The 17,727-nt window shown below is 39.7% G+C and overlaps 2 protein-coding genes across 4 annotated transcripts in view; one reads left to right on the top strand and one right to left on the bottom strand.

The window, feature by feature from the left end:
• The window catches only part of firrm (fignl1 interacting regulator of recombination and mitosis), a 24,329-nt gene extending 13,898 nt beyond the window's left edge, over positions 1–10,431 (top strand). For both annotated transcript variants that reach the window (XM_081378846.1, XM_081378845.1), the window contains exons 17-25: positions 17–106; positions 300–485; positions 1,021–1,137; positions 7,724–7,819; positions 7,982–8,095; positions 8,200–8,304; positions 8,607–8,687; positions 8,778–8,909; positions 9,000–10,431. In XM_081378846.1, the coding sequence (XP_081234972.1) occupies positions 17–106; positions 300–485; positions 1,021–1,137; positions 7,724–7,819; positions 7,982–8,095; positions 8,200–8,304; positions 8,607–8,687; positions 8,778–8,909; positions 9,000–9,206 (1,128 nt within the window). In that variant the 3' untranslated portion in view covers positions 9,207–10,431. The remainder of the gene's footprint in view (positions 1–16; positions 107–299; positions 486–1,020; positions 1,138–7,723; positions 7,820–7,981; positions 8,096–8,199; positions 8,305–8,606; positions 8,688–8,777; positions 8,910–8,999) is intronic.
• On the bottom strand, positions 9,943–17,727 carry scyl3 (SCY1-like, kinase-like 3). Of its 2 annotated transcripts, none has more exons than XM_081378848.1 (14): positions 17,482–17,727; positions 16,794–16,987; positions 16,016–16,201; positions 15,539–15,652; positions 14,691–14,747; positions 14,084–14,186; positions 13,500–13,611; positions 13,147–13,224; positions 12,931–13,070; positions 12,660–12,847; positions 12,362–12,533; positions 11,884–12,054; positions 10,988–11,727; positions 9,943–10,893 (listed from the first exon to the last, which is right to left on the bottom strand). In XM_081378848.1, exons 2-14 carry the CDS (start codon positions 16,956–16,958, stop codon positions 10,837–10,839), a joined length of 2,283 nt encoding a protein of 760 aa, XP_081234974.1. In that variant the 5' UTR covers positions 16,959–16,987; positions 17,482–17,727; the 3' UTR covers positions 9,943–10,836. The 2 variants fall into 2 exon arrangements, with proteins under 2 accessions (XP_081234974.1, XP_081234973.1); XM_081378847.1 differs by having other exon boundaries at positions 10,173–10,893; positions 10,988–11,739; positions 17,482–17,725.

Below are 17,727 nucleotides of genomic sequence, written 5' to 3'. Positions count from 1 at the left end.
TTGTTGTACTGTCTAGATAAGGTCATGTCCTGGTGAGGGTTATCAGCTGTTTCACTTGACCCTGCTGCTTAGACGCCTGCTCTTTCTCATGACTCCAAAACACCAGGTTAGTTTTTATTTCTCTTGTCCAGATATAGCATATGAACACGACTCTGCAGAACACTTCCTTAGAACATTGATGAGTTTGTTAGTTTTTTTGGCTTGCTAATATAGTTTATTTATGTTCCCACAGTTCTGTCTTTGTTTTGAAGGTAGCAAAATGGTGCATTTCTAAGTATGATGAAGTGTTTTTGTGACAGGTGGAGTTTGTGGAGCGCTTCCCTCCCTCTCAGGAGGAGAACGTGTGTGTGTGGCGTCACACTCTGCTGAGGTGTCTGTGTGTGGAGGCACGCATGCAGGTGGAGGAAGAGGTGCTCGCCAGGGCTTCTGTTGTGCTGCAGGAATGGCAGAATAGTGGCCACAGGCTGGGAGATATACCGAGACTGGTGAGGGAACTGAAGTGACATTGGTGCCACCAACCACATAAACTTTTAATACTTAACAGGATGTTTGCCATCATTTTGAATCACATAAGGTCTTGATTTTACAACCATCAAAAATGCTGGCATATAAACTCTACCTAACCACTGACAGTTCATTACTCAAGACTCCCTTATTTATACATCTGTGCTAATCATCTGATGGCAGAGGAAGTGGAGAGGCTTGGATCCAGATTTAAGTTCCAAGGCTGTGAATGTGTTTTACCCTGAACAAATTCTGATAAGGGTTGTTGTAGATTAAAGTTTTGGACACAAAACAAAAGCCTGCACTTATAAACTTTAGCCATGGGAAACTCAGGGACTTTTATTTTTATTTCAATGCTTAAGGTTTTTAATCAGTGCATTTAGCACTATCGTGTTGTAGATTAACACATCCACAGTGTGTCAATTATATCTCACACCCTGCTCTTAAAAACCACTCGCCTTAAAGATAAATATGCCCTTTACCCACTTTTAACTCTTATTTCTCTTTGTGATCCAGAACCGAATACTGGGCTGTGTGCTGCTGGTGATGGGAGGTAGCAGCCTGCAGGCCGAATGTGTGCTGTCTTCTGTAAAGATCATCTCTCAGCTGTGGAGTCGCATGAGTAGCAACCAGGTGACCAGATTTCATATATACTGTACACAACTGTTTAAAAGTTTGGGGTCAGTTAGAGTTTTTTTATTCCCCAATAGAAATTGACACTTTTATTCATCAAGGATGCATTAAATTGATCAAAAGTGACAGTAAAGATTTTTTTATTTAAAATGATGTTCTTATTAACTTTCTATTCATCAAAGTTTCCTGAACAAATGTATCCCAGTTAGGGATGTGCAGTAGGGCTGTCACTTTTGAGAAAAATCAAATTCGAACGGGTATCAAATATCAAGCAATGTATTAGAATATATTCGAATATCTACGAGCCCCTAAGATTGGATGTCGAGGATGCGCAAGTAAACCGTTTTTTTTTTTTTTGCAAATTCGGCAAACTACCTTATCTTTAACAGTTACCTTATTTTCAGGACTACAAGTCGCTCCAGAGTATAAGCCGCATCATTTAAAAAATGCGTCACGAAGAGGAAAAAAAACATATGTAAGTCACACTGGACTATAAGTCGCACTTATTTAGAAATTTATTTCACAAAAAAAAAACAATGTTACAGACGGGACAGTTCTCCGTTACGGACGTGAGCGCACTGAAAGCGGCACTAAAAGACTGCTTTACAACTTTCACAGAGACCTCAAACAGAAAGCACAAAGCCTGTCTTTAAATTTAATTTCGTTTTGTATTAATTGTATCTTAATTTTAATCAATGTTTCATCAACCAATTGCCTGGATTTAATAAATTAGTAAATATAGTAGAAAATAGATAATCACGGCCCAGCGCCGGCGCGTGAACCTGGAGCTTGTCTCATTAATGAACCGAAACTCAGCGTATAAGGTAGCCTACTTTCAATTCAATTCAATTCAAATTTATTTGTATAGCGCTTTTCACAATACATATTGTTTCAAAGCAGCTTTACAGAAAGTGCATTTCAGAAATGTACATAGAGAAATACAGTTAGTTAATCATGTATTGATTTAGGGCATAAACATCGCCAGCGTCGAGTCGTCTCTTCACAGGCGCCGAGTCGTCTCTGCACGGGTATTGGAGAATCTGTAGTTTCCATGAGAGGCTGGATACAAACTGGAGCTGACGATCTGTATTTACCTCAGGACTAGCGTCCCGAGATAACAACAGAAAAGCATATGGGAAATAATTAGCGTAGCTGCTGTTCGCAATATTAATGCATTCAATCTGATTCAACTGTAGTATAAAATGTAAGTATTATGTGAATGCCTGGCTGAAGAGATGCGTCTTTAATCTAGTTTTAAACTGGGACAGCGAGTCTGAGCCTCGAACAGTATCAGGAAGGCCATTCCAGAGTTTAGGAGCTAAATGTGAAAACGCTCTCCCTCCTTTAGTGGACTTAGATATCCTAGGAATGACCAGAAGCCTCGAATTTAGTGATCTTAAAGAGCGCGATGGATTATAGGGCGATAGAAGATCCGTTAAATACACGGGAGCTAAACCATTTAGGGCTTTATAGGTCAGTAGCAATACTTTGTAATTGATACGGAACTTTATAGGTAACCAATGTAGAGACGACAGAATTGGTGTTATATGATCGTATTTTCTTGATCTAGTAAGAACTCTAGCGGCGGCATTTTGGACTAACTGTAGCTTGTTTATTGAGGATGCAGGACAACCAGCTAATAAAGCATTACAGTAATCTAGTCTCGAGGTCATGAATGCATGAACTAACTTTTCTGCATCAGAAACAGATAGCATGTTACGTAACTTAGCAATGTTTCTAAGGTGGAAAAAGGCTGTTCTTGTAACATATGAAATATGATTTTCAGCGTAAAATCCTCACAGACTTGCCTCACAGACCTGAGACATATATAGAAAGCTTGAAATGTCTACTTTTAAACAGAACAATTCAAAACGAAAGAAAACAGACTGTTCTCTGCTTATGTAGCCTAATCCGTATGAAATGTGCATTTCTCTCTGGCGCGTTCACTACTGCAAAGATCTACCGCGAGTCAGCATCATCAACTTCATCTTTGCAGCCGACACTGACACAGAAAACACTTGTTTATTAGTAAAAAATGTTAATGTCTCCTTGCTATATTTGACATATTCATAGTCATTACTTTTGCCGGTTCTTTGTGACAGCTTTTAGGTGCTTTATTGGCAGCGCCACCCTCACATGTTACATGAATGCGTCAGCACCAAAAACATGGAGATTTTTTTTCTTTTTGGGGGCATTTTGTTTGTGTTCAGTTGTCTTTAGGTTAATGTTTCAGTTAACAGTTTTTCAGTTGTTTTCAGTAAATTTTTTCAGGGGTAGGCTACAGGAGTAGCATGTACTCTCGCGGCTGTATACAGTAATGTTTTCTCTTGGTTCATGTCAGTCAGTATGAATTAATTTTGATATATAATCCGGAAAATACGGTACTTTACCATCTACGGTGTAGAACCCAAAATATTTCCAGACACTACTTTTTAGATGAGTTGGGGTAGAATTGTCTGATCAGGCTGGCTGTTCTGTGCGTTATCTTCCATTTTCAAAACAGGGTGGCTTTTGGCTATTCGCTCGATTTGGTCATGAGCCTATTCTACAATACGTTTAGAGCGCCCGCTACTGGATGAGATGGCAAACAATAAAATAAAAAACAAACGATCTAATCATAGACTGTAAAAAATGCGCCACACATGGCTCTTTAAAAACCAAATATTTGGATATTTCACATGTTCGGATGCATATTCGAATATCGAATAAAAAGTGACAGCCTTAGTGTGCAGCGGAGCTTTGGAATTCTTCTACATCCCAGACAATATCAGGACCATGATCATGAACTACTTCCAAGACATGCACATGTGCTTTGCACTGAAGAAGTTCACCGCTTGTTGGCAACAACTGGAAGTAGGGATCCCAATGGGATGCTCCATTTCCCCCATCCTCTTCGTGGCATCATTTGAGGTCATCCTGATTGGGGCAAGGCAGGTGGTAGGTGGGGTCCGGTTGTCTGCAGGCCAGAGGCTCCCGCCCCTAAGGAGCTATATGGATGACATCACCTGCCTGTTACGAACTGCCCCATGCACATCTAGGCTACTTAAAAGGCTGGATGAGCTGATCACCTGGGCCAGGATGAAGTTCAAGCCACAGAAGTCAAGGAGCCTTTCATTGCGAAAGGGGAAGAGAAACGACAGACTCACCTTCACCATCAGTGGGGAAGACATCCCCCGCATCGTGGATCAGCCCATCCGAAGCCTAGGAAGACTTTATACATCTGGTCTCTCGGACAAGGATATGGGGAAAATAATCCTTCTCCAGCTGTCAGAAGGCCTATCCAAGATTGACGCAAGCCAGTTACCCGGAAAGTACAAGGTGTGGTGTTATCACTTCACCCTGTACCCAAGGGTGATGTGGCCTCTGAAGCTGTGCGAAGTCACCTCACAGCCGTAAATGGCTTGGCCTACCACGGTGCTTTTCAGCTGCTGGCCTGTATGGATTGAACTTACTCCAGCTACCCCTGAAATCCATCACCCTGGGCTATAGGCAGGAGAAAGCAAGGCTGGTAATGGAATTAAGGGACTCTTCCGACAGGACAGTGGCTGATGTAAATGCCAGAGTTGAGACTGGAAGGAAGTGGAGGGCCAAGGAGGAGGTGCAGAAGGTGATGGTAAGACTGCAACATCGTCGTGGGCATGGTCCAGACAGGGCAGGCAGGCCTTTGATGGAGCCAGCCACCCATCCCATGGTCCAAGGCAAGTAGGAAGGAGAGGAAGGACCTTGTTGTTGCAGAGGTCACCAGGATTGAGCAGGAGGAAATCAGAGTGAGGTCTGTGGTACAGGGGCAGCAGGGGCGGTGGACAACTTGGGAGGGTGTTGCGAGCCGAGCAATCAGCTGGGCAGAGTTCTGGAAACTGCCACAGGCTCGGCTCAGCGTCCTTATTAGGGCAACGTACGACACCCTCCCGAGGCCAAAAAATCTCCACCAATGGCTTGGAACAGAGCAATCCTGTGATCTCTGTGCGACCATCAATGCCTCACTCCAGCATATTCTGTCGGGCTGTAAAACAGCACTAACACAGGGTCGGCTCAGATGGCGGCACGACCAAGTGCTCCGGAAACTGGCAGAGGTGCTGGAGGAAAGTCGACAGGAGGCAAACAACCAGAGTCCACCAGGGAGCCAACGCAGGATCCACTTCATTAGGCAGGGGGAACACGCAATGCATACCACCAAGAGACAACCCACCAAGCTTTTAACACCAGGGGCGGTGTGGAAGATGGAAGTAGACTTGGGAAGGCAGCTCCAGTTCCCACAGGAGATATGCAGCACTACCCTAAGACCAGACGTGGTGCTGTGGTCGGCAGCTGTGAAGTCCGTGATATTGATCGAGCTGACAGTGCCATGGGAGGAGGGACTGGAAGCTGCCTATGAAAGAAAGAAGGCAAAGTATGCAGATCTGGTAGCGGAGTGCAGGGAAAGTGGATGGAGTGTGAGGCTGTACACGGTGGAGGTGGGAGCTAGAGGCTTTGTGGGCAGATCAACATCACGTCTGCTCAAGGACCTGGGACTACGGGGAGCCACACTGAGCAGATCCACCAAAGAGCTCTCTGAGGAAGCTGAAAAGCAAGCCACTGGCTCTGGCTGAAGCGACAAGATAAGGCTTGGGGTGTAAGATCTAATTAGGGTTTGCTGCAGGGGGTGTCAGGGAGACGTCCCTGTTCACTGCCCCGACACCATGAGACGGTCTTGGTTAAGGGGCGAAACGTCAATGAGCGGTGGTCCCCAGCTGAAGACCCTGTAGCAAACCCTTGTGGTATGCGGACAGGTTTAGGCCTGCCTCAGAGAAGAGGACGCCTCTGCCGTGCATAGTCCACCAAAGGCACCGTTGGAGGTGCGACAGGCCTAAGGCCCAGCAGAAAGACCATCTCGCTGTAATGAATAATGTATGATGTAGAATTTTAGTTGATATCACTCTCGTCACAGCCCTGATTTCTGAGAGACACACAGAGACTGCAGCGCGGCTATTTGATTTGCGATCGCACTCTGCTCAATTCATTCATGAAGTTTACACTCATTATAAATTGTTAATATATTAATATTGTGCTGTGCTGTCTTCAAAATTGCCAATAATAAGAAATGTTTCTTGAGCTCCAAATCAGCATATTAGAATGATTACTGAAGGATCATGAGACACTGATATGAAAGCTTGTTTCCGTCACTGAATAAAAAATAAAAAAGGTAATTGCTACTTTTTATCTCACAATTCTGACTTTTTGTCCTCAGAATTGCACAATATAAAGGCTGAATTGCGAGATATAAAGTCACAGTTGTGGGTTATAAAGTCAGGATTTTGAGATATAACCTCGCAATTCTGAAAAAAGAAGTCAGAATTGACTTGACAATTGCGAGAAATAATGGCAGAATTGCGAGATAAAAATTAGCAATTATCTTTTAAATTGTTTTATTCCATGGTATTCCAGGTAATGGCTGCTGAAAACTAAACTTTGTAATCACAGGAGTAAATTACATTATAAAATATTAATAAAGTTAATTTATTAAGTTAATTTGAAATGTAATCATTTTTCACAATATTACAGCTTTTACTGTATTTTTAATCAAATAAATGCAGCCATGGTGAGTACAAGAGACTTTTCAAAAACATTTTAAAAACCTTACCGACCCCGTATTTGTGAACGGTTGTGTATAGCTTTACACAGACTAAGTTTAAGTTTATAGGCCCTATCATACACCTGGCTCAATATGGCGCGACGCAATTGTTTTTTGCTAGTTTCAGCCCAACGCAGTTATTTTCACGTCCTGCGCCACATTGTTTAAATAGCAAATGCATTTGCACCCATTTGTGCGCCCATGGGTGTGCTGGTCTGAAAACGAATTGAGTTCAGGCGCGTTGCTATTTTGAGGCAACTGAAATAGACTGCCCCATAACCCCAATGACCAACTGAAACGTGGTCTAAAGTCAATGGCGCAATATATTTTTTGTTATTTAAAGAGCACGTTAGTAAGGTGCGCCTATAGGTGGCTCCACAGCGTGCGTACACTGCTTATTACACACACAGGGACGCACAGCAGCACACAAACTAGCCAAATATTAAAAATGAAAGGATTACAATGTAAAAGATTAATATTGTGTACATAAAGATATGGTGGAATCCGGCTTGTCCCGTAGATGGTCTGCTCACGCGCTTTAACCTTGCGCACGAGCATATCCGTTTCCTCTCTAAAGACGCGTTCAGTCTTTCCGCTTGCAAATTCCACCATGTAAATGGCAACCCGCCGTGGCGTGAGCACAACTGGCTTTTAAAGGGAATGGGAGATGAGACTCGGTTTGTTTTTTTGCACATTATGCCCAAAACACACCCATTACTCATTAAGAGAATAGAGACAACCCTTTTAGACCATGTGCCTGCCGCGCTGACCATTTTTCCCGTCGTTAAACTAGCATAAGTAGATTTGGGCACACCTTAAGTGCACTTGTGCCGTGAACTTTAGACCATGCGCTTAGATTGTTAAAATAGGGCCCTTTATGCTAAGCAGTTGTACTTGCAGGAATGGCATGAGAAAATTAAGAATTATTCTTATTCAGTTGTTTCTGGGTTTATAGTTTTTCTTCACTATTATCAGGTGCAGGTTCATCCTCCTCTCCAGTGCACTGTGAAGCTACTCCTGTCATTATCAGCTGTTCTGATCAAAAGTGTAGAGCCACATGTCATCGTCCAGGTGATCTTTTAACATTACATTCAGTGGGTCGTTTTCCACTTCTTTCACCTCAATTTTTACTGTATCTTTAGAACCTTTCCTTTAAAGCTTTATCTGTCTTTGTTAATTCGATTTTTTTATTATTTTGGTACAAGTGTTTTTTTGGGGTGTTTTTTTTTTCAGGCTGTTTCATGTTTGAGTGGTTTGACTATCCAGAAATGCTCTGATGACTTACTTTTAGCTGGTTTGGAGTTCCTTGCTTCCATGGGAAAAGTATTTTTTCCTCCAAATATTCAGGTATAAGTGGAATATGAGTAAGATGTTTTTAAGATCAAGTCATCAAGATAAGTCATTTCTCTTTGTGTGCATATGCATATGAATATGTATGTGTGTGACTGCAGTGCCAAGTTTTGCTCAAAATCAGTGCTCTGTTTAATGGTCTCCTGACTCACCCATCCTGGCTGATACTCCATCATGTCCTGGAGGCCTTTGGCCTCTTTGCAGAGGTCAGAAATTTCCCATTATATAACCATTTTTAACCAAGTAGTTTTTTATTAAACAAGCAGTATCCTCAATTGTTAAATTTGTATTTGAGTAAATCAGAAGTGAATGTATAATGATACATTTTTGAAACATGACACAAAACTCTCTCAAGAGTCTCTGAGTCTCTCAAGAACTCTTTTTTTTATTATTAATATTTATTTGTTGAAAAACCTAACATCTCATCCATTTATTTATTTATATGTGTATATATATTACTATTAAGATGACTTGTAATCCAGTTCACCCCTCTTTTTCAACTTTTAAGATAACCAACCATGAGGAAGTGATATCTCAAACACTGACATCAGAGGAGGTCAAAACCAAAGTGTTAAACTTCCTCAGTAAGGTAACAAGTGAGATATGCATTAACTTTAAATGTATAATTTTTTTCTTATTGTTGTGTTCCTTATATAGATTATTGTATTACTTTCTATAGACCGTCTCACTGCAGGAGTCTGAGGAATTGAGACTAGAACGTCTCAAGGAGTGGAGGAGTATAATAGAGAAACACTGTGAGCAAATGGAGCGTGAGAACAGCTCACCTGAACACACACCAATTACTGAGGAGGTGAGTGAGTGAAAGGATGTTTTACTTTTCTGCCTGACATACCGATGGAAAAAAACTTGTACTAATTCTATAATTCTTCTTCTGTGCCAGCCATGTCCGAAAAAGGCAAGACAGGAGACCAACACAGAAGAGGAGTATGAGCGATACCTCCAGACAGCAGAAAGTGCCTTGAAAGCCCTGCAGGCTATAGAGGGGCATGGCCACAGCCCGTCCCCTCCAGTGTGGGTCAGGGCCAGACTTCAGGTCTTACAGACACTGATAACTCAAATCAACACCTCTACAGAACAGCAGCCCTGATTCAACCACACCACCACCTCTGGCTGCTTTTAACACAACACTTGCTTGTCTGTTCCATACCACTACATTTGTTGATGTCACCTAAGATATTTGTATAGAAGCTTATATGGAGAAGGGTCACTCCAAAAGACAATTTCATTGTTTATTAAAATTGAATGTTTTATAGATTTTATAGCTTCTAGTATTTGTTATTCTTGTGGATATTGGCATCACATCTTTAAGTCTGAAGTGCCCCATTTAATGGTGCATTTAGCACTGTCACAATTATTATAATTATGAGATTCTGACTCAACAGGACATGAATGTACAATATTAATGCCACCATCCCATTATCCTTATTAAGAAATACTAGTGCTCAGCAGTAATTTTTCTTTTGGTTGTGCATGAAAATCAACATACCATTTAGTGTAAAGGCAGTTACATGGTTACAAGGGTTAGTTACAATGAAACAAGTTGCGTCAGATCTTTTCTTCTATGTTTTAGCTTGCATCAGAGTGTAATGTCGGTTGTTGAGATATGGCCGTTGCACTTGAATATTAATGCGAGCATGTCGAGGGGTGGGGGTTTAAACTAACTAAATGAGTTATGAGTCATTATGAAAAAACATGGATGAATTATTCACAATAAGGTCTATGATATGCATTTACAAAATAGATGACTTTAAATAGATATGCGAAATAAATGCAAGAAGACTAATTACAATTCAGAATTTAAAAATTACAATGACATCATGGCTGTCAGTTAAATTTTTAATTGTAAATCCGTCTAAATGCTAGTTCACTCTGCACAGACACCAACAATCACCAGATTAAATCAGTTTGTTGATACCATAAAAAAAAAAATCATACCATACTGCCCAGACATTCCATAACCCGACAAACACAGATTGAACATATTCAGTCACTGAAAACAAATGCCAATCAACGAGCTAACACTGATCTGAAATCTAACAAACACGTCTGCTGGCTTGGGTTGGTGTCTGTTGGTGTAGTGTCAACCTTATGTCTGTGGCAGAATTTTTTTTTTTTTTTCAGTCAACATAAAACAAATCTGAACAAAATGTCTAAAGGAATCAAAGAAGGTCAAATACCATAAAACCATTTTATTTAATCAGCAGCTGATAATACAAATAAATTATGTCAGGCTCTCACCCAAATCTATTGAACAAGTTAGAGTCTATGTATTTTTTCTCAAGTTGAGGCTGTCTGTCCTCTAAGGCTCATCGAACAAAAAAAAAACAAAAAAAAACTGTATGGCACAAATAAAACAAACATTAGAAGTAGATGTATTTTCAAGTTATGTACCCCTTTTCTGTGAAACATAACTGAAGGATTCCTAATATAATTTGGCATATTTAGGTCCGTCATGCTATCTTGAAAAAACTAAACTGCACAGAACCTTTTTCAGTAGCCAAACAATTTCTATGGTGACAGTAGAGTGATTATCATATTGGACTGGGTGGGGGAATCTGAAAATTCCACACTATTCTCTTAAATTATAGTTCTTAATTACATTTTTATGTCAAGTTGTGGTCTAGGTTGGTCTTTAGTGATAATGTCATGATGGAATATGTAACTGTTTTTGTATGGGAATCTCTTGTCATATGGCTTTGTGTAAAGGACCAAGCTGATCACCATGCGTTCTCATCTTCCCAGTTGAGGTCATCACCCCAACCTTCTGCCTCCGTCTGTCAAAACAAAACAAAAGTTTAGCGAACGCTTCAATGGTATTCATCGATATACTGTAGTTATAAAAATGCTGGGTCGCACAGCTGAACTTACTTCAGTTAAGTCAGCTGCAGCAAACTTGGCAGTGAGGCTTAGTCTATCTATCAATGGGTCTGATGTGTGTCCCGTGATGAGTTCACTAGCTGAGCTCTCCACAGGGAGCAGAAATGAGGAAGACAGCTTTATATCTGGGACCATGTCTGCAAAGAAGTCTAGTTCTGGATCTTTCTCTGGCTTTTTCTTCACCGCAATTGTGAACTCCTCACCAAGACTTCCAGCTTCAGGGCTTTTGATTGTGCTTTTTGGCTTGGGCTCCGATGCCAAGCTTGTTTTGCTGGGTTTGAGGGTGTCAGTTCCCTGGTCCCAGCTGGGGTCCCATGATGAGGTATGGTTATGATCTGGAACACTTTTAACACTAGGGTTCAGTTTGAGTGCTTTTGATTGTTTTGGAGGAGATGACACACTGCTTTTTGTTGATGTCTTTGGTACAAAGACTGGTAAAGCAGTGGAAGGTGATTGTCCTGAAGTCACTTCTGAGTCCTCGAAATCATCCCAAGGTTCCTTGCTCTCATCCTCATTGTCAGCTGGCATAGCAGAGTTGCTCTGATCTGGGATGTCTGCCGACCGAATGCTGATCTGGACTGACTGGCTCTTGTCTTTCTCTGCCTCCTCTGTGTCACTCCAGTTAGGCCAGTCTTCGTCGGATCTCACCGCTCCGTTACTTTTCATGCTGTCCACAGCCTGTGTGCCAATTTTGTACCCATTCAAAGGGAATGACATCTCGCTGCTCAATGCTGGAGAGACCACTTGTTTTAGAAGGGTTGCACATTCAAACACCAAGTAGGGACAAATACATTTAATTCAAGATAAATTTAGCTTTTCTTTTCAAATGTCCAAATTATTGCTTGAGAATAAGCAGTTCAGAACTGTAAGTGTCAGTTGTGGCATACCTGCTCTCTCTGCAATGGTGCGCTGGGTAGTGTTTTTTTCAGTTGCTTGGAAGGAGTACACATTTTCTATAACAACCTTTTTGTCCTCCGAGCCCTTAGGGAACACATTCAGAACTTTTGGTGGTTGTGAGATATGGGGATGCAATGGCCCAACAATATGCACAGGCGATGCTGCAGAGGAAAAAGTTAGATGAGAGTATATGGTTTTTTGTAACATGAAAAATGTCTTTGTCTGTTTATAATCAATGTGATTAATCTATTTTTTTGTTTTCAAGTGTGGTGCATTCAGCTCCTCTTATAAGGAAAGAAAAACAGATAATTTTACAGAAATTGATGCAGCAGCGTCCTCCAGTGGCCTGCAAATAATGTTAGTACCATCAAAAGTGTTTCATACCTTAGCATCTGAATTTAATTTATAAATACATTAGCCATTAAGAAGACTTCCTGATAAATGAGAATCCAGCTACAGGATACTTACTCTCAGGGGTGACCTCTGTGGACTTGGGGAAGTTTGGCGTAGTCCGTTTAAAAACTTTTGTCCTCTCCCCACCAACAACAACTTGGGCACCCAGCAACGGGACAAGCACAGCCAAGCTCTGTAGCGTCAGAGCGACGAGTGAGTCATTTGTATCCCTCATTCCCAGCAAAACCTGAATGATAAAGTGTGGGAAATAACTGAAACAATCAAAGTATAAATATCAACTTAATTTTATATTTCTCTAAACAAGTACACAGTAGTACTAAGCTGATGATACAAGAACAAACATTCTCAGTACCTGAGGAAGAATCTGTTTTTTGAGTTCTTCATGAGGAAAGAACTCTGCATAGATGTGAATGTGGGAGAGAAGCACAATCCTGACGTGTTCTTCATTCATCCTATAGAGCTTGAGGAGCTGAGGAACCACGTATCTCCGATACAAAGACAAAGACAGAAGACACTCCTCTCCAGCGCTCACACTCGAGTCTGTACATCAGAAAACAGATCACCACTGAGACTAATGAAGAGTACAAGTAAGCATCTCCTAAAAGTTTACTGACTGGTTTTACCTTGCTTAGGCCGTAGGAGGTGAGGAAGAAAGCTTTTCACAGCCATGGGCTCAGCAAACACTAAAGAATTGAGTAGATTAGGAGCCAGACGTGTAGCAATTAACATCTCTGGGAGGTTCTGAACTCGGTCCAAGAGAAACCTGCAGAAACACACAGTTATTTAAGTGCAACATGTCATCCTTCTGATAAAATCATGTATTTGAGAGGGAAGCTTACTTGAAGAATTCATTCTTCTCCTCCTCATTTTTCAGGGTTAAACTCTTCAGAAAATTCATGATATCTAAGAAGTCATTTCTATAAGAGATAGGTTATGCATTTAAATCATTTCATCATCTTAATAATCATTATATTTAAATTTAGGGAAATTAACTTTTTATAGGCAAACTAAATTATATTTATCTGATCAAAAATACAGCAAGAACAGTCAAATAGTGAAATATTACTACAATTTAAAGTGTAATTTATTCCTGTTATGGCAAAGCTGAATTTTCAGCTAAAATTGGGTAATTTCAAAAGACACTGTGTCACGAATAGACTTAATTTAAATAGAGTAGTTTTCAAAAGCGAACCTGAAGAAAGTGTGAGTCAGCAGAATGCTGAGTGATGGGCGAGACATGGGGTCAGGGGTCAATAGGCTGGCCTGCAGCATGTTCTTTAGACTCTCCAACAAATCATCTGAGACTGAGACAGAAAGTTTGGGTGGAGGACCACATGGAGGTTACAAAAATGGGGAGCAGACATGGAAAAATAAACAAAAACACGTAAGAAAGAGGGAATGGAAAAACTATTTAGTGGGTGAGACTCACAAAAAAAAAAAAAGGAAAAAAGATAGCACAGACAGCCACACATATGTTTTCAGTGAGCCTCTGCTCCAAAAATCAGCATAGAAGCCAAAATGTTGCATCACTATTACATTGCTCATGTGGATCATTTTGTTCTTTGAACATGACAACATTATAACCCGCTCTGAATGGAAAACCTGTCTTTAAAGAGCCTCTGACGTGTAAAATCGTTGTGATCGCAGTTGTCAGTCCATTAACAAATATGTCACAATGTCTGAGCAGTAAGGGCTTAGCAACTTCCACAACAGGATGAATCCTAGACACGCCGAGCCCGCTTTACATTCGTCTGCTGAATTAAGAGCGTTACTAACCGTGTCCCGTCAGGAGTGGAAGAAAAGCCTCCACCATCACCCCGAATGAAAAAGCGTCTCGGGAGTGGGCATGCTTGTCGGGAAGAATTTTGAATCCTTCAAGCTAAAAAAAAAACAAAAAACATTATTAAATTACTTAGTCAGAATTATCAGGGCTGTCGTCGTCAGCCTGTAATTTGTCCCAGGCCTTGTGAATTCCAACAACAAATATGATTATGATGAAAGATTTGGGGTTGTCTTCTCTGCTTAACAAGGATAGATTTATTTGATTAAAAATACAGTACAGCATTAATATTATGAAATATTATTACAATTTAAAATAACTTTTCTAGTTTAACATATTTTAAAATGTAAATAATTCCTGTGATGGCAAAGCTAAATCAGCAGTCTTCAGTGTCACATGATCCTTCAGAAATCATTCTAATTTACTGATTTGGATTGTCTTATTATTATCAATGTTGAATACAGTTGTGCTACATTGTATTTGTACTAGTACATTGTTGCATGTTCAAAAGAACAGTATTTATCTAAAATAGAAATATTTTTTAAAATTACATAACATATTACTGACCCCAAATTTTTGAATGGTGGTATATATGGTACCTACCATTTCCTCAGGGGGAATGGCACCATTTTCCCTTACATTCTGGATACTTCTGAGAAACTGGAGAGGAAGTCACACATACAAAGGGTTAGAGTAATCAACTTTATAATTTAATATATATCATATAAATCTATATATTATTATAACTTTATATATATATATATATATTTATATATTGGAATTAAAAATATTTAACTATTTTTAACAAAGCCATGACATTAAAAATCTTTTGAAACAAAAGAGACACTGAGACCCAGGGGGTACACTATGTAACTGTTTTGTTTAAAATTAACAAAATTTAAGTCAATACACCATGAATCCTTTTTCTAAAACATGTTTTTGTCTTACCCCGATTCACTATGGTAAGCCTGTTATATGTGTTTTTTTTTTTTTTGAATTTCAAAATTGTTACTTGTGTCACTCTCCCAAGTGTAACTCGTCATATCCGTAAATAGAGAAAAGTTGCTCTAGCTACTTTGACCCATGTGGAAGTGGCGTAGCTTAGTTGTCACAACGAGCGACAAAAAAGGATGACATGGAGCACACTAAATCTCGAACCTCAGGAGATTTTTTTTTCACGATGTTCAAACAGAGATCACTGACACAACTAAGCAAAAGAGCATGTATTTTACTAGAGGTTCTGAGAAAATGTTAATTGCAGTCTATTTAAAAAGTTACATTTTTAATGAATTATTTTTTAAAAATCAGTTTGAATGAATGATTCAATGACTCGCTCATAAATACTTCACTTGTTTCATTACTGGATTATTATGGTTGTTGTTTTTTACCGTGAGAGGGCCAAAAGTTACATAGTGTACCTTTATAAGGCATAAACTAGTAACAGATGTCACCTCTGGTGTTGCCTCTGAAAACTTGCAGACGGTTTCCATCCCCCCAAGCTTCCAATGGCCATCTTCACTGACAAACACTGAGGATATGCACACATTGTTGTGACTTGATTTGCCCTAAGAGACAAAAAGGAATGATTTTTAGCTAGAACAATGAGTGTATACAGTATGTGACCCTGGACCACAAAACCAGTCACAAGTCGCATGGGTATATATGTGGCAATAGCCAACAATACATTGTATGGGTCAAAATTATTGATTTTCCATTTATGCCAAAAATCATTAGGATATTAAGTAAAGATCATGTTCCATAAAGATATCTTGTAACTTTATTCAGCTTTCATGTGGTGTATAAATCTCAATTTCAAAACATTTACCCGTGTGACTGGTTTTGTGGTCCAGGGTCACATATAATGTCATTTTTCAACTAAATGTCTGAATAAAAAAAAAAACGTGAATTAAATGTAAATGGACTCTTACCCTGTCATGTAGAAAAACTAGCGCTTGCAGCAGGTCATAGAGGCCTGCGCAAATCTCCTCTGGAGTAAGATTGTCAAGCACCCGTTTTAATGGTTCAACTGGCTCTGTCACTAAATGTATACCGTGACCCTGCACTGAGCATGACAGGAAGCGAAGAAGACATGGATGCCTTAATGTCTTCAAGTGCTGCAAAGGAAGATGTATTATCTCAGGTTAATTCATTTCAATGTACATGACATGTCCGGAACTGAAATAGCTGAGTGATTCAGAGGTAGGCTGAAAAAAAAGTTACGATGCAAAAGCCTCTAAGTGCCATCTGAAATTTTCTTCTAGAATGATAATTTTTATAAAGCTTGTATATTTAAGTTCAATAATTTCACTTAAATGGCAATGCAAATTACCTATTAATTGTCATTTAAGTGAAAATACTTAACTTAAATATACAAGCTTTATAAAAATTATCATTCTAGAAGAAAATTTCAGATGGCACTTAGAGGCTTTTGCATCTGAATTCTTCATATATATTTATATAGATATAATTAAGTTATTAATAATTTATAATATACTTATTAACTGTTTATTATTTATATATTAAAATTTGACTAATACATAATTCCCATATTTCAATTCAATTTATATTTCATAGTTTTGATGACTTCACTATTATTCTAAAATGTGGAAAATACTAATAATAAAGTGTTTGTGAGCAGATGTGCCCAAACTTTTGACAGATAATGCAGGTTATTGGTGAGGTCACTTGTTAGCTGTTCACTTATACCTTGGCAGCTTTATTGACCTTATCTTCATTGTCTTGCTTATGCACAAAGACGGAGGCAGGCTTGCCATCCTGGAGGAGGGCGGAGTACATGGTAAGACCAGAGGGCAGCGTCATCAGCGGCTCTTCCAGCACACAGCTTGGCAGGGCACTGCTCTCAGCACCCATCCTTATACTGAGAGGGTCTGCCTATCTCACTGTCAGGGAAAAACATAATGAATACCTGTACTACAAAAGACAAAATGTCTCCTTCGTATGTATGTCTGATGACAAAATGTATGATGACAATGTCCTAATTGAAACACCACTGAAACAGGCTACAGTAGTGACTGACGTGGAATAAAGAGTATGCAACATGTCAAAAAGTAGCAGAATGTTTGTTACAATCCTTATTCAAAGCTCTTACCTGTCTTTCAAGGACAATCTGGAAATAACATTTAGACAAAGTGATCTCAGTAATGACTGGCATATGGCAAGTTTTACGAACAACATGTCATGTCAGGAATTCAATGCAGAGCATTTTTACTGCATCAACACTGACAGAATCACACTGGACAAGCTCTTAACGTCACATATTAGATTCGGTTCGCATTTTAATTGTCACTCGGTATTCAGGAGAAGTGTTTATTTTGTGTAACGATCTATACCCTTTAACTTACATGACAGCTGTATCGGGAGTAGACGAAGTTACCTGTATGGCGGTGTCACCTCACAGGAAGCGAATTGCCTAGGAAAACCAGTTTTCCTTTCCAGTATGCACCATTATTGCAAAATCTCTCAGCGTTTGCTTTCCATTAACCTCGACCAAGTCTTTCCGCAGCGGACAAACACTTTAAATTCATCTTCTCCGCAATAAATCGTTTGATTTGACAGACTGCATCGATTTTGGCACGATGCACAACTTCCTGTTCGCAAACGGTAAACACCGGCTCTTCCT

Source organism: Scardinius erythrophthalmus (genome assembly GCF_964197995.2).
Source record: "Scardinius erythrophthalmus genome assembly, chromosome: 11".
In the NCBI taxonomy this organism is placed as follows: domain Eukaryota; kingdom Metazoa; phylum Chordata; class Actinopteri; order Cypriniformes; family Leuciscidae; genus Scardinius; species Scardinius erythrophthalmus.
The sequence above is the reverse complement of the archived record's forward strand: the minus strand, read 5'-3'. Positions and strand labels throughout refer to the sequence as shown.